This window comes from Ananas comosus, linkage group 10, assembly GCF_001540865.1.
Source record: "Ananas comosus cultivar F153 linkage group 10, ASM154086v1, whole genome shotgun sequence".
In the NCBI taxonomy this organism is placed as follows: domain Eukaryota; kingdom Viridiplantae; phylum Streptophyta; class Magnoliopsida; order Poales; family Bromeliaceae; genus Ananas; species Ananas comosus.
Window position 1 is genome coordinate 12973649 of NC_033630.1, and position 17170 is coordinate 12990818.

The 17170-nt window shown below is 38.1% G+C and overlaps 2 protein-coding genes across 2 annotated transcripts; both read right to left on the minus strand.

Moving 5' to 3' along the window:
- On the minus strand, positions 3850 to 10441 carry LOC109716502 (class E vacuolar protein-sorting machinery protein HSE1-like). The gene is made up of 3 exons (XM_020241988.1): positions 9970 to 10441; positions 8214 to 8492; positions 3850 to 5175 (listed from the first exon to the last, which is right to left on the minus strand). Exons 1-3 carry the CDS (start codon positions 10285 to 10287, stop codon positions 4087 to 4089), a joined length of 1686 nt encoding a protein of 561 aa, XP_020097577.1. The 5' UTR covers positions 10288 to 10441; the 3' UTR covers positions 3850 to 4086.
- LOC109716828 (galactinol--sucrose galactosyltransferase) lies at positions 12572 to 16285 on the minus strand. The gene is made up of 5 exons (XM_020242413.1): positions 15457 to 16285; positions 14784 to 15341; positions 13886 to 14063; positions 13399 to 13766; positions 12572 to 13278 (listed from the first exon to the last, which is right to left on the minus strand). The coding sequence occupies exons 1-5, from the start codon at positions 16129 to 16131 to the stop codon at positions 12700 to 12702; spliced, it is 2358 nt and encodes a 785-aa protein (XP_020098002.1). The 5' UTR covers positions 16132 to 16285; the 3' UTR covers positions 12572 to 12699.

Here is a 17170-nt window from a genome sequence, read left to right on the forward strand (position 1 = left end):
TGATTGACTTGTTATTAATGACGTGGTGCAAGTGTGACAGTGTAAAACTCCTTCCTTTGAGGAGCACTTTTGGGTGTGAGTATATAAATATGGTGGGGGAGGAATGAGGGGGGGTATTAGAATGGCTTTTTTGGAGCCCCATGTGGAGAAGCCATGTAACCATGTTGCAGGGAGTAGGCCTAATCATTAGATGTGGGATTTTGGGGACCACTGGATGCTGATTGATGCAGAGTGGAAATCATTCTCAGTCTCTGGTCATTTTCTTAGGTTTAAATGCTCAAGGAATATTCCATCTTCAATGAATCTCACCACTTGTTGGAATAAAATTTACCATCCCAATTTGTTGTTGTTTCTTTTTTTTTTTTTGGTATTGGATTTACTAGTATAATTGGTAGAAATTTTTTATTTTATTTTATTTTTTTCAGAGTAAACTTTTAACAAAAAAACATGCAGAAAAGACGAGAAGAAAACAAAAAATAAAAAACAAAAAACAAAAAACAAACCATCACAACATATGTGGTCTACTGTGTTCCGCTTATATTTCTTTTTTTCCCCCTTAAAAACAGAAAAAAAAAAACAGAATGAAGAAAAATGAGGAAAATATGAATTATATGAAAAAGGAAAAAGGTGGAATTGGTATTTGTATCAAATCCTCAGCTTTTGTTACTTTGGATAAAGTAATTGTCATTTTGGAGGATTTAGGGTAAGTTGCACCACTGGTTGTGGTTACCAAACTTTTTGATAAGTTTTTTTTATGTAGGAAAACATTCATGAAAGTGGGGCAACAACAATGCAATTTAAGCCTTTGTATTATTCAATTCATAGGGGTCAGTCTCATTTATGTTTCTTTGGACAGGGAATGTCTCTAGACTCCAAAAAGATTATAAAATGGTTTGAAACCTATATGAGAATTAGCTTAAGGAAAAATACTTTAAATAAAAAAAGGCCTTACCCCAGTCCCCAGAGATACAATTGAACAGTTACATAGATGATATAAGCCTAGAAGAAATGGTCTGAGTGGTATAAGCACAAAAAGGAATAAGTAACTAGTTAGTGTTGTGGCACTATTTTTGGTTATCAAACAAAAAACATAAAAATGTATAAAGGCCCCTTCAGCAATAGGCCATTTTTCAAATGACCACCTCAATTTCTTTTTTTTTTTACTTTTTTTTTGGTGTACACTCCCCTGTACATTGGCTTTTTTTTTTTTTTTTTTTGAGTTGCATGCTCCCAATAGCTTAAATTTTACTAGTGATTCCATCAAATTCAATAAATTTAATTACATTTTAGCTAATAAACCTAAAACAATTAACGACGTATATAAAAAACTATTAAATTTAACAAATCTTCCGACTTAACTAATTAGAATAACTCGATTTATTAAGAAAGTGTCGAGGAAGTTGGCGGGCCTATTACAACAAAGGCTATAGTTTGAGGGGGTCTCGGTACATTTTTGTGCTGCATTTTTAACACCTTGTGCACAACTTGTCCATTTCTATGTTAAACTAATTATTATCTACATGATCAGTTGATCACAGATTAAGATGCATCGTAAACAAAAAACTTTGATAAAACAAGCCAAAACATTAACAGAAATGCAGCACAAAAATNCTCAACTCTATATATATATATAAAGTTTTAAAGTTTTGAAATAATTAGTTACATATATAATATAATTAATTAATTTTATTAATAATTAATAATACTTCTATTTATTGATTTTTTAAAAATTATTTTGATAGATTTATCTCAAATCCTTTTCATATAAATTTTTATAAAATAAATTATTGTATAATTTACTTTGCACATATACCAATTTTAATGACTTTTATTTAAATAGATTTAACTATTAGATTATTTTTATATAACTTTTATTTAATTAATAATTAGATTTATAAAACTATATAAAAATATTAAAAAATTAAAATTTATTATAAAAATATTTTTATATCAGCAGTATCGCGTGGGTATTTCACTAGTATAATAATAATAATAATAATAATAATAATAATAATAATAAGAGGCCACACAACACAAGATCCCAAGATCTCTTTGAGGGAAAAATTCTAGAATGCAACGGATATATTGGTGATGTGGCATAACAAACCAATCAAATGTCTTCTTTTAGGAGTATATGTCCCATCATGATTATAAAAAAATATTTTTATTGTACTTTTGTTTGAAAAGAAGAAATGTGATTGACTTGTTATTAATGACGTGGTGCAAGTGTGACTGTGTAGAATTCCTCACTTTGAGGAGCTTTTTTGGGTGTGAGTATATAAATATGGTGGGGGAGGAATGAGGGGGGGTATTAGAATGGCTTTTTTGGAGCCCCATGTGGAGAACCCATATAACCATGTTGCAGGGAGTAGGCCTAATCATTAGATGTGGGATTTTGGGGACCACTGGATGCTGATTGATGCAGAGTGGAAATCATTCTCAGTCTCTGGTCATTTTCTTAGGTTTAAATGCTCAAGGAATATTCCATCTTCAATGAATCTCACCACTTGTTGGAATAAAATTTACCATCCCAATTTGTTGTTGTTTCTTTTTTTTTTTTTTTGGTACTGGATTTACTAGTATAATTGGTAGAAATTTTTTATTTTATTTTATTTTTTTTATAGTAGACTTTGAATCAAAAAACATGCAGAAAAGACGGGAAGAAAACAAAAAATAAAAAATAAAAAACAAAACTATTTCAACATATGTGGTCTACTGTGTTCCGCTTATATTTCTTTTTTCCCCTTAATAACAGAAAAAAAAAACAGAATGAAGAAAAATGAGGGAAATATGAATTATATGAAAAAAGAAAAAGGTGGAATTGGTATTTGTATCAAATCCTCAGCTTTTGTTACTTTGGATAAAGTAATTGTCATTTTGGAGGATTTAGGGTAAGTTGCACCACTGGTTGTGGTTGCCAAACTTTTTGATAAGTTTTTTTTATGTAGGAAAACATTCATAAAAGTGGGGCAACAGCAATGCAATTTAAGCCTTTGTATTATTCAATTCATAGGGGTCAGTCTCATTTATGTTTCTTTGGACAGGGAATGTCTCTAGACTCCAAAAAGATTATAAAATGGTTTGAAACCTATATGAGAATTAGCTTAACGAAAAATACTTTAAATAAAAAAAGGCCTTACCCCAGTCCCCAGAGATACAATTGAACAGTTACATAGATGATGTAAGCCTAGAAGAAATGGTCTGAGTGGTATAAGCACAAAAAGGAATAAGTAACTAGTTAGTGTTGTGGCACTATTTTTGGTTATCAAACAAAAAAAATAAAAATGTATAAAGGCCCCTTCAGCAATAGGCCATTTTTCAAATGGCCACCTCAATTTCTTTTTTTTTTTACTTTTTTTTTGGTGTACACTCCCCTGTACATTGGCTTTTTTTTTTTTTTTTTTTTTTTTTTTTTTTTTTTTTTTGAGTTGCATGCTCCCAATAGCTTAAATTTTACTAGTGATTCCATCAAATTCAATAAATTTAATTACATTTTAGCTAATAAACCTAAAACAATTAACGACGTATATAAAAAACTATTAAATTTAACAAATCTTCCGACTTAACTAATTAGAATAACTCGATTTATTAAGAAAGTGTCGAGGAAGTTGGCGGGCCTATTTCAACAAAGGCTATAGTTTGAGGGGGTCTCAGTATATTTTTGTGCTGCATTTTTAACACCTCGTGCACAACTTGTCCATTTCTATGTTAAACTAATTATTATCTACATGATCAGTTGATCACAGATTAAGATGCATCGTAAACAAAAAACTTTGATAAAACAAGCCAAAACATTAACAGAAATGCAGCACAAAAATGAGTATATGCAGCAAACAAATCCATATTAGCTTAAAATCAGAACACGGGCACCTGTAATTATTCAATGAAAAAAGCACAAACTTATGAAAATAAGCACAAACTAGTAATAAACATTAGCTATACCAATATGAACTTGAATAGCAAACAAAAGAATCCAGTCCACTATTCTCACACCAAATCATTCCAAGACAGATTCGAAAAGAAAAGGGTCCACGAAAGTATGACATTAATATACAGTAATACGCGAGGAGGATTCAAGCGGAAAAGTTACCGACCGAACCAAGCTTTCTGGGGCTGCTGCATCTCCCCGTCATTCATGAGCTTGTCGAGCACCACATTCAGATCCACATTCTGCCCGTTCTCAGTAAGCTTCCTCACAGTTGCCCTAACTTGGTCTCTCGAGAACCCCATATTTGCGACCTTCTCAACCACATCGTCGAGCGGCATTCTGTTTCCTGAGGAGGAACTACCACCACCACCACCACCACCACCACCACCACCTGAGCTTGATCCAATTGGCACTGCCTGAGGTAATACCTGAGCTGTTGGAAGCCTATTATAGTTGCTTCCCCGGTCGGGTGAGGGCCCAGATGAAGCAAAAGGCGAGGGTTTCATTGAAGAGGCGCTACGATGGGAGGGGGATCCGGTGTAAGGGTAAGAGTCGGTGAAACTACTTCCCGGTGGTGGGCCATAAGGTCTGCTTGTAGGAGGTTCGTATACGCCAGTTGGCGGCCCGTAGAAGTTCTGAGCCGGGGGCCCACTAAATGGGGCTGGTTGGCGGACAGGCGGAGGGAAGTTCTGAGGCGGCGGAGGCATGTACGGAGCAGTCTCTTCATGCTGGATTTGAGATGAAGGGTTAGCAGGTGGGAGCGGGGGTGGCTGAGGATATTGGTGATGCTGAGGTGGTGGTTGGTAGTGTTGCTGTGGTGGTGGCAGTGGCGGCTGCTGCTGCATAGGAGGGGGCTGGTATTGTTGGTATTGCTCCTGAGGTAAAGAAGGGACAGAAGGGATTTGAGGCTGAGTTAGAGGAGGAGGGAATTGTGATTGAGGTGGTGGTGGGTTTTGAATTTGTGGCGGTGGCTGCGGCGGAGCATTTGGGGGAGGGAGAGAAGGGAGCATAGTGGGTTGTACCGGAGGAGGAATTGGGACTTGGTGTTGTGGCGGGACTTGGTGTTGTGGCGGCTGCTGCATGATGGGTTGCTGAGGTGGCGGCTTGTGTTGTGGGTGAGTTTCTGGGTGTTGAGTGATAGGGTTTTCTAATGGCTGGGGTTCTTTAGATGTTTGTAGCTTAGAGAGTTGAATTTGAGCTTCCATGATCTCTTGCTTGTCGCGCAGCGTTTGTACACCAGCTTGTACCTGCATGGTGTTTTAAAAATAAATCCAGTCAGTTTTGATAAAACTAAAAGATTTCAGTTTAATCACTAATGCATATTTTGGTAGAAAAGTAAGTGCAAATGTTTCTTTCAACAAGAAAGTACACTTGAAGGAGCATAAATAAGACAGGGTTCCAGTGAAGGTTCAGCTTCCTGAAACTTATAAAAAGATAAAAATAAATAATATAAGAAAAAGAAGAAGAGGAAGAAGAGGAAGAGGAAGGACAGAGCTTGCTTGTACAAACAGGAAAACTGATGAGCTCTGCTAGCTTGGGGAAGTTTACTGTCTGTCGCAGGTAAGATTTATTTCACTTGGGTTGAAATTTTTTGGCACAGACACGTAATAATACTGCTCGTAATAATACTGCTCATCCTCTTCAAATTATTACAGGTTAATCATCATTCACTTATATAGGTTAATCCTAATGAGAACATTGTATGCACTCGTATTATTTCATTTAGGTTGAAATCTTTTCGCCTACACTTGACAGCTCCTCATCTTCTCAAATCGCTACAGATCATCACAGTTCACAAATTCCTACTGTGACTATATGAGAACATTGTATGCATCCATATCAAATATCCTGTGAAATTAAAAACAACATGCTAAACAGTGCAAACTCCAAATGGAAAGGTCCAGTAGAAGGTGCTGAACAAAACAAAAGCTGAAAATGAAAATTTTAATCTTTACCACATAAGAATAAATATATTTGAATTAGCTGAATCCAATCCATTACAGACTAGTTTCAACAGGGACCAAATTGAGACAGACTCCTGATTCCTGAACAGCTGAACATAAACTCAGTCAGCTTTCGGCCAATTTCAATCAGTTCTAATCAATTTTAACAGGTTTCATTATCAATTTTAATCAGATATTGGCCATTTAATAGGTAGTTATTAGTTTTACTTCAAAGGATATTCTAACAACATTTGGCCTTTTAAGTTGGTATTTAATTTCCTGTCATTTAATTTTGATCCAGATTTCAAGATTCTACAATATTCCAAATATCCATCATTCTCAAATATTGTTTTGATAATCTGTAGTTGATAACATCCAGATAACACAGCATTCAGTAATGTGAATTGTCAACTACTTCTATTATATATCACTAGTTCCAATTGCAAAGTGCAGAACTTATCATCTCCCAATATATCTTCAGATCTGTTATATAAGCCAAAATGAGACACATTACATCATAATTATCGTCTCAATATTCTCCAAAATTGTTTACTTTTCAAAATTTCTAGTGTTGCCATTATTTTCTCTTCTATACTTCCTCTGCTTCATGGTTTGGAGAAGTTCCCATCTAAAACCACTGAAATAGTGAGACGTTTCATTTTTTGTCGACAACCAAATCTGAAACCAAAATCAAGTTCCCGACAGTGCCCCCTAACAACATTAATCAAGTAACAAAAAGCAGTAGCATAGTCACACAAAATAGGAAAATATCATATACAAATAAATGTCACTAAACAGGAAACATGCCCCCCAAATGAAAACCTGTGGTCCATAATCAGTGGTCTAATCTTTACAGCACACCATCCCCATCTCCCTATAATGTCATTTGACTCTCTGTATGCTTCTTCTTACAAACTTTTATGTTGCACTAAGAGAGCTCAACCACTAAAAACCATCAACTTCTACTTCGGCTCTAATGATGCAAAAAAAAAAAAGAAAAAAAATCAAATAATAGTCGAAAATAATGTTCCTTACTAGAGATTAAATTATTTATCGACACTAATAAATTTATTAGGAAGTCTTAGAACAAGCATAACTAAGTCGGAGTACAAACAAAATTGGAGTTAAAATAGTAAGTATCAAACGGAGCTAAACAAAAAAATAAAAATAATTATAAAAAATAATTATAAAATTATAAAAGAAGGTCTAAGTAAATGAAGGGAGGGAAAGATAGATGTCGTAAATGTTACAAAGCTTTATGCATAAGACAAAAATTTCCTATAACAGGCGCCAAAAGAAAAAATTGTGGTTGCTCCTCTCTTCCCTTAGGTAGAGGAAAACTTAGAGCAATGATTTGATAAGCACAAACAATTCAATCATATCAATTCAGTAATCAGAGCAATCCAGCTGTCCAACTTAATCATTTTCAGCTATTACACAAATAATCAGAAATGATTGCAGGTCAATAATCCATAATAAAAGCAAGAAATAATACTGCACTAACTATTGAATAATGAAATTGATCTGCGGACTTATTGGATAATTTACAGTACAACAAATAATTCATGAGCTATACGTAATTATGGAGCTTTATGTATATGATAAAAAATTAAGACTGGACGGACCAGAAAAGTGTGAACGTGTATATGTTTTAAAAATCAAAGTTGTCAAACTGTACCATATTGTTGGTGGCCCCTGTCCTACGTAAAACTACCGCTTCACTGCCTCGATTTTCATCAAACACATCGTTATTATGTTTAGTGTGTAAAACTGATCAAACAGTCCAGTTTTTAGTGGACCAACTGGCTTGTTAGAATCAAAAAATACCTTCTCTTGATATTGAGAATAAATTTTTTAACTTAAGAACAAAGTTTAACACTAATTACACTAAGGATGCAAGGATAATTGCAAGTTTCCGGTATTTCTTTTACAACAACAATATTTTCCACCCCTCTCTTGGCATACATTATGCCACTCTAAGTTTCGGCTTATATCAGCAAAATGTTATTCGTATTAAGTAAACCAGGTTCAGTTGACAAAACAACTGACTTGAACCTAAAAGAATGGACAAGATACTTCTTGAGTGCAGTGACCATTTCAGTCTTTACAAAGCTGCTAAGGCACTAACTATAAATCAGGTTTCAGTATTTTACTGGTTCCTCACAATAATGAAAAGTAGTATTGTGTGGTTAAAATTATTTAAACATGGATGAATTGAAGAACATTAAAAAATTAATGAAATCCAAAAGCACCTTCACAGCAAGATGTTTACTGACAGATAGAATCGGTTAAACTAAGATTTAAATTGGGATGCTATAATTGAAAGTTCAAGTGAAGCAAACCTCTCGTAAAATATTCTCAAACTGTCTCAATTTTCCATCTGTGCTGCCATTAAAATTTCCCATAACTACCTTCAATTCATCAACAGAACTTTCAAGGCGGTGTGTTCTACTCTCTAGCTGGGAAAGCCTTGAGCTCACACCATCCAGAGCATGTAGCAGATTATCAACATATTTTTTCACAGTATGATCGATGTCAGCCACAGTAGCTGCACTATGTGTGCCCTTCTCTTCAACATGACTAACTTTTGTTAATTCATGAGGCTCCAATATGCCAGCATTCTGCACCATGTAGCAAAAATAATGAGTACACGTGATAACAGAACAGCATGACAAAAATTAGAACTTACAAATAACACTGCCAAACATCGAGTGGTGATTAAAAGATGAACACCTATGCAATCAAATTGTACACTTAAGATCAACCCTAGATTTTCACACAAATAAGTAAGCAAACAAAATCGTGAGCAAGTATAACATTAACGGCACGTTTGTTTCTTATCCTATTATCTGTTTCTTCTCAAAATGGATACAGGATTAATGTGTTCATCTCCTGCTTCCTAACAGAAAGAAATTTTTCTAAAAAAGAACTATTTCTGATCCATTTTTGCATCCATCAACATTTCGTAAAAACCATGACACAATCTAAAGGCACCTGTAACAGAGTCAATTCTCCCATTTCTTTGAAGCCATAGATAAAGCAACACAATCTAAAGGCACTCCATAGCAATATTGTTTTGTGTGTCATCTACTGCAATACCCATTTGCCTTCAACCACGTGATGATAGAAACTAAAAAAAGAACTAACATTGCAGATCTAGTGGTTCAACTATTACTGCTTGAGCATACCACAGGGGAGATTTATTGAAGTAGCCAATAACCAACATGAGAAATTTATAGGAAGACTTGAAGAAAACTAGCTTGAGCTACACTGAAACAAATAATAGCTAGAGTAAACAGGTAAAGCTGCATCCAACATATCAGAAACCAGTGAATAGCCCAAATATAAGACATCACCCGCAGGTAAGAAAGTTGCCAACTATAAGTACGACAAATGTCCAACATATAAGAAAATATACCAACTATATGTACAATAGATCTAGATACGGTAGATTACACCATTGGTCATTGAGCAAATTGCAAAGATTCAATTACAACACTGAACTAATTTGTTGATATTAAGTCACTGAATCTCAATTCTACTCCAATCAGGTCACACCATCTTCTAGTTAATTTTGATGTACGTGGGTTATGTGATAACTGATTCAGCTACTACATCATCTCCAAGATCACATGGTAATGGCGTTGCAGCTAATTCAATGACCTAAATGAAAGCATGACAAGTGACCTAATCGAAACAAAAACTCAACTTTCTATGCACCAAAAATGAAAGATATTCAATGACCTAAATCAAGTTTCGGATTAAGTTCAAACAAACTGTGCAATTTACTCACATAGATATATCGTCCATACTCACATAGAAGCAAACACAATTGAAATGACCTCAAGAACAACAAACTAGTAGAACTAGAAACGTCTCATCATGTAATCGATCTAGAAAATTAAGGTACCTGCAAACGCTGGAAAACCTTAATAACTTTCCCAAACCTAAAAATTATAACAGTAAAATAGAGAAATACTGACCACAAAGAGGGAATTCACCATAAATTTCAATCACATCTAGAATCAATAAGAGCACCATCACATCAATTCATCAATTATCAAAGGAAAATCTAGAAATCACGAGAGAGATCCGTACTTTGAGATTGGAGGTGGCGATCTTCGAATCGACTGATCCCCAGGTGGGCCTGGAGACATCTAATCCGACGCTGCTCGAGGGAGAAGACGATGCGAAGCTTGTTCGGATGGGCTGGAAATCGTAGCTGGGGACGATCCCCTCCTTCTTCGTCCCTCCACCTCCTACTCCTCCGGCGCCGCCGTTGATCTGGTGCTCCTCCTGGGGGTTCATCAGATCGAACAAGTCCCCTCCGCCTCCGCCGCCGCCGCCGGAGCCGCCGGAGGATTGCAAGCCCGAGAGCCCTAGGATCTGCTTATCCATGAACTGCGAGGAGTTCATCGCAGAGGAGAGCGGTGGGAATCGAAGGCGATCGATCGGAATTCTAGGGTTTGGGAGAGGAGGATCTCTCTAAGAAGAGGAAGAGGAAGAGGAAGAGGAAGAAGCCGACGAGGGAGAGAGAGAGAGAGAGAGAGAGGGAGAGAGAGAGAGATTGTAGCCTTGTAGGGAAAGGTTATGCGGTGTGGTGTCTCTCAGAGCTATTAATTGAGAAGGTACATTATTGGGATATCAATGGGTACATTATTGCGGACCAAAATTTTATGGCCATAGTCCCAGACTAATAGTTTGGGGATTCTGTGGATCGGCGCCACGTGGCCGATCCGACAGCCACGGATGGAAAGACAAAAAAATCCTATGTTTTTAGAGAGAAAGAGAAAAAGTAACTGAAATTCCTGGCCGTTGGATCAGCCATGTGGCATCGATACGTATAATCCCCAAACTAATTAATTTGAAAATTAAGCCCATAAAATTTTTGTCCCATTATTGCAATAGCAATGTGTATTGATGCTCAAAATCTTATTTAAACCGAACTTAAATCAGACGAATTTAAACAAATATAATTCTGATTATAAATATAAATATAAACAAAAACTCAGCAAGCTCAGATTTAGTTATGATTTTATCTAATATCTAAACAAAATCCAAAGCCAAAACTATATACAAAATTGATATATATATACCATATACTATCTACTATTAATACTATATACTAAACTAGTAAATTTTGATCTTATTAAAAGTTTTAAATACTCTAAATAATGTTTAACGGTATGAATCGTCGATTCGGAAGCTCTATCATCGAAAAAGTTATGAATACGAAGGCGATCGTACTCATAAAAGTATAGTAGCCGGACTTATATATATATATATATTAATAATTAATATTATCTTAATAATTTTACTGAATATTTAGTTTACTAAATAGCCTGATTCAGTATTTTGATTTCGGTAATGGATTCTTGGTTTTTTATTCAAATTCGGTTTTACATTTTGAATTTTGAATCTGGCCAGGTTTGGATAGGGTTTTGAATTTTAGTTGTTTATTTGTGTTCTGCTTCGGATTTTTTAAAACCACTTTGAAATTCACCCGTTGCCGTTCATAGTATACAAGGATTTCTAAACTATTTCCTTTTTTTTGATCCACCTTTTTTTGAGTAAATATATACTGCATGTGAGATTAAAGTAGATTAAATTAAACCAAATTGCTTTGTTTGGATTCGGTTTAATGTAAAATTTACAAAATTTTGGAGGAAAAAAAAGCTCATCTTAAACTTTACAACTGAAAAAAGAAAAGATTATTCGACAAAAGTTTCAACAAAATACTAAATTTTATCTCAGCTATAGAAATGAATACAGTAAATTGCATATAAATAATTATGTAAAGATCTTATCAAATTTTCTAAATTTCTTTTCAAATAAATTTAGGTTTAAGAACCTTATATAAAACACTAATTGTGGATTGGGCTTGCGAGTTTAATAAGCCCGGGTGCTTATCATGGGCCAAATATGATGGAGAATAAATGGGCCGAATTAGATTTGGTGGATGTGTCGGGGCCAATTAATTATGGGCCTAATATATGAAAACCTAATTGGGCCAAATTTTAGATTTGCTTGGCTAAAAATATCCGTCACATGGCATTCATTATGAAAGCACTGAGAAGATCTGGTATGAATTTAAATTCTCGAAAACAAGTGTTAAAAAACAAATTTAATCTTAGAAACTATAAAATCGCTTTTAAGGAGAAAAAATTAGCAAGTTAGGGCACTTACGTACAATTGTTTTTTTTTCTTTTGAGAGAGACAGGTAGCACGCTACCCCGCTTCGTTTATTTCATTTGAAAATAAACTTAGCTGAAAATGTGAATTAAGTAGGATTTGAACTTAAAACATCGGGTATCAACCACCAAACATTTTTCCACTTGCAATTACGTACAATTGTTAGTTTGCAAAGTATATTGCACACAACAATTTAAGTCATGTTAACTTCACCTCTAAAAAGGGCTAATTTGTTATAGGCAACAAATTATAAAAATTAGCAAGTATAGTTAGAAACTTGAGAACGTACTTGAGATCAAAGTAATACTTCTCAAAGCATTGCACTTATAAAAGTGTTACATAAGAACTAGTAATAATGATTTCAAATTTTGAGTGAACGAAACATTTCTTTTGTAATCCCAACCAATCCTCAACATTTTTGAATAAAACCACGGCTTCAATAACTCCACACAATCTCACAACACCAACAGAGAGGAACAAAAAAAAAAAAACGAAAAAGGCAAATATGTACACACTTAAGAAATACCATGTTATATTATTGATATTGATGTTCATTTACATATAATTAGTTGGATGATTAGTCAAACAAACTAGCTATATAATTAATTCCTAATCATCCAATTCCCAAATAATTATTCAGTACAAATACTCAATTAGTGTTAACTTAGTCGAAGACCCAGTCCATGGCACTTGAACTCCAACCATGCTCTCCTCATACACAAACCCCACCTCCTCTCCATTAATCCGGCACGACGAGGGACGCACCGACGAGTAAACCCTCATCTCCCCCGCGCCCTTCACCGCGACCTTCGCGGTTATCTCCTTTTGCTCTTCTTTAAACTGCGCACTTTCAATTGCGCCCCCCGCGTTCAGCATGTTCGCGAGACCGATTGGCGCGAATTGCACCGATTTTTGGCCTAGGGACAATTTCTTCACAGGGGAAACTACGAGCAGCTCGTAGTTGAATGGGTCCAAAGTGATCTCCACTTCGTCTTGTGGCTCCAAAAGTTTGAGTTTTTTCGATTCTACGAAGTAGACCGCGAAGTGCTCGACGCCTTTGACGGAGATCGGGTGCTTGCCGTTCTTCCACTCGACGTCGGAGGGGCGGGCGGTGGCGGTGACCGGGCGCGAGAACTCGGAGGCGCACTTGTTGCGCCGAGATTTCGGGCACCATCCTCCTCCTTGGCAATTGAAGGCCCCCACAACTCCAGTATACTGTAAATTAATGTAAAATTAGAAATAATCACTTTACTATTTGGTATTTGTTAAAATTTGTACTTGTTCGAGACATCGATCAGCACTGTCAATAATAATTCCTGCGTAATAAATAATTACCTTGTTGAGATTCCAAATCTTGAGCATGGTCTTGCCATTGTGCAAGGGGTCCTCGAAGAGGCAATCCCTCGTCGGGAGGGCGTAGTGCGCGCACCGAAGGATGGTGCCGTCGGGCAAGGTGAGCCGTCTGAGCAGGTCGAAATCGTGGCGGCCGACGGCGTCGCTGACGTAGACGGGGCCGCCGGAGATGGCGCGGGAGGCGGCGTGGAACGCCGCGCAGGGGTGGGTGGATTGGAACATGTCCCAGTCGGGGTGGATGAACTGGCCCATCCAAAGCGAGTTGTAGGCGCAGTGAACCATGTGGCATCCCTGCAACCAGTATGTCCCGTTCGGGTCCCCCGATGGGTCCGTGCACCAAAAATCGTCGCCTGTAATAAATTTTAAATTTCAAATTTTAAATTTTAAATAACAAAGGAAAAACTAGTATAATAGTTATTTTGTTATTTTTGAAGTTGGGATAATGATGTAGTTGATTTATGATACGCACCGACGCGGCCGAGCGAGATGGTTTCGGTGCCGAGGAACATAAAGTCGTTGCAGTGTTCCATGCTTGCGATAACTCCATTCCCCTTGAAGTGCTTCTTCACGGAGTCGGTGAGGGCTCTGTAATAAGCTTTGGCCAGTTCAACTCTCCCTCCATACTCTTCACATAGCATCTCCAGAATCTGGACCAAAACAAAAAATTAGCAACTAAAATGATATTTAATAGTTTTAAATTTATGTAATATAATTATATATAATTTTATATATCTACTAGTGAAAAAGGGACAAATAATAAATAAGATATATATATATGTTAGTAAATAACTGCTGGGAAATTGCAGTTCCATATATTAAAATTTCTTTGAGATTGATTGATGGACCAGGTCTACTATACCGTCCATTAACCCTGTTGGTGCAGGAGGTTAATTTATTAAATGGGCATTAATTGTCTCAGTGGATTACCCGTGCACCGAAAAATTATTAATGAACGCGCATCGCAATCAATTAATGCGTGCTCATTTAGAACAAAAACAATAGCCTAATCCAACCATCGAAATCTCCTAAATATATATTCTTTTTATTATTAGATTCTAAATTCCCTGTATATGTCCACTAGACCAAGGTCCATGCAATGCTTTTTTTACTTTTTCTTTTTTTTAAAAAAAAAAATTCCAAACGCATCCCACGATTAATTAGTCAATTACACAATAGATCGAGAGTGCTCGAGAACCCTCGAGACATCGACACCTCGCCACCTCTCTAAGCTACGTACCAAGACCATAAAATAAACAAAATAAATAAATAAAAATTAAAAAAAAAATACATAAAAGGAAAAGGGAGGAGGGATCGCATTGCGTATACGTATGTATCTGTGCATGGAGAAATTAAACGCATGTACGTACGTGTATGACGTCGACCTTGACCCCGTCGATCCCGCTGCGCTGCAGGTGCGAGTGCAACCCTTGGTACAGCTCGTGGGCTCGGCCGGGTTCGACGAGCCCGACCCCGTTGTTCACGATCTTGTCCACGGCCAAGTCCTCCATCGTCGTCTTAAGCCCCTCGGAGAGCCTCGGCGCCACCACACTCGCCGGGGGCATGCCCCGCACGTGCGGCCTCACCCCGCCCCAGTACCCGCACAGCGCGTGCCACATGTACACGTGCTCCACGCTCGGGAACGCCCCCTTCACGTCCCCCACGAACGCCCCCAATCCCCTGCTTCCGCAATTGCCCTCGCTCTTCTTGCTGGTGTAGTCGCGGAACTTGCGGTTCTCCTCGAACTTGATGAGGCGGCACGGCATCTGCTCCCCGGCCGACGTCCGGTTCATCCCCTCCTCGCCCGACGCCGGGTCGTCGTCGTCGTGGCAGATCGTCTGCCACCCGTCGTCGATCAGCAGCAGCCCCGGCGGGCAACCCCCCTCCGCCAGCCCCTTCACTCCCTCCCACACCCCCTCAGGATGCACCTGCAGCCCCGCCCCATAAATATTAAAACACCGTTCTCTACCGATTTAAACCTTATTAATAGTTATAATATACAACAGGCACTATTAAAATACCGTTTCCTAACAGCTTAATTACCTTCAGATAGAAGGCGTCCCAGGTGCACCACCCGAACTTGTCGACAATGCCGGGCGGGGACTTCTCGTCGAGGAGCTTGAACGTGCCGAGGTGCGCGCGCACGACCTGCATGGCTTCTTTGACGAGAGCGTAGGGATCGTCCCCGGCGTGGAGGTACAGAGCGCTCCTGAAGGAAGCGCTTCTCACCGCCGCCGACCCGCTCTCCACGCACATGTCGACGAAGTCGGGCCTCTCGCCGCGCTGCAGCGAGGCGCGAAACGAGCCCTCGATGAGAGGGAGGAGGAGAACGTAGGGCCGACCGGTGTTCGACCGGTCGAGGACGAGGAGCTGGGTCTCGTGCTCCACGTCGGCGCCGGTGGAGCCCACCCAGTGGGTGGTCCACCACACCTTGAACCGGAATATGCTCATGAACCGGATCCCCGCGAGCCGGCCCACCGGAGCCACGTGGCGGCTCAGGGGCTCGTCGACGTCGAAGCCGACGAAGGCCCCGGCGCCTCCAAAATCGGCGGCGGCGGCGAGCGTGATGTTGGGAGGCACGTCGAGCAGGAAGGGGTGGCCCCTGACCGTCAGATCCCCGCCCTTGACCGCGAAATCGGACGGCGGGAGATCGCCGTCGACGAAGCCGCCGGCGAGCACGTCGGCGACGTCGCTGCTCTTCGTGAGGTTCGGCGCCATTAACGTCGTTTATGCAACCAACAACAACACGTACTTGTGAATTCTCGGAGAAGCGCTCTTGGTGGGAGTAGAGGACTCTGTTTGTGGGTTGTGTTAATTGTGTTAGCTCTGTTGCTGTGGGGATGGATGCGTAGTTGGGAGGTGGGAAACCAACGGGGATTGGGTAGGACTTTTATAAGGATATTTTGGGGCCCACAAAGGAAGGTTCTTCATAGTTGCTCCCTTATACCATTTATTTTCTTTTTTTTTCATTTTTTTGTAAAATTAAATATTCCTGATTTGGAGAGCTGTGGGGATGGATGGTCGACACGCGTCCATTAATCACTCCAACAGCACACGTGTCACTCTGCGGTGGGACAAGCGTCAACTCGAATTTTTTTCTTTCTTTTTTTTTAAATATATATATACACACACTAAGCAAATTAATTAATAAATAAATTAAAAGTGCATGCATGTTCTTTAATTTGAGATAGTAGTTAAACGACCATGGCCTGGGTCCTTCTAGTCCCTCCATTTGGTCTGGGTGGGGCCCAGGTGCTTTTCATTTTTCATAAGCTTTTTTTTTTTTTGTATGGTAAAAATTGTAATAACTTTTTGTTAAATTGGAAATGCGAATCACTGAGATTATCTTAGTAAGCTTTAATTAGGAAAAGCTCTTGAACTTCCTCGAAAAGCTGGATCTATATATTATTATATATATAACATATAGCGAATGTTTAATTTATTGCCAAAAAAGACTTTTTTTTAAAAAAAAAAACCATCTTTCTTTAATTGATATGTGTCATTATGTAGAGATTATTGACTCACTAATTGAAATCTCAAGATTAATTTACTGAGATTGAGATTAATCAGTTTCCTTTCTTTTGGGATTCTTTTTCTTTCACTTCTATAAATAGGAGGTAAATAGTGGGTAAATATGAGGAAATGAAAAAAACTTTTTAACCTTAATTTCTTTGAAGCAGTTATATCTTATTGGCTCATCTCGTTACCAGTGTTACTATAATCAGCATAGTTTGTTACACCAACTGTTCAAGTAAAT

Coding starts and splice junctions, on each gene's coding strand:
- LOC109716502 (XM_020241988.1), bottom strand. CDS start 10,287: ATGAACTCCTCGCAGTTCATGGATAAGCAGATCCTAGGGCTCTCGGGC. Junction 8,493..9,969: donor TCGCCACCTCCAATCTCAAA/GTACGGATCTCT, acceptor TACATGGTGCAG/AATGCTGGCATATTGGAGCC. Junction 5,176..8,213: donor TTGAGAATATTTTACGAGAG/GTTTGCTTCACT, acceptor AACACCATGCAG/GTACAAGCTGGTGTACAAAC.
- LOC109716828 (XM_020242413.1), bottom strand. CDS start 16,131: ATGGCGCCGAACCTCACGAAGAGCAGCGACGTCGCCGACGTGCTCGCC. Junction 15,342..15,456: donor GGGACGCCTTCTATCTGAAG/GTAATTAAGCTG, acceptor GCGGGGCTGCAG/GTGCATCCTGAGGGGGTGTG. Junction 14,064..14,783: donor TCAAGGTCGACGTCATACAC/GTACGTACATGC, acceptor GTTTTGGTCCAG/ATTCTGGAGATGCTATGTGA.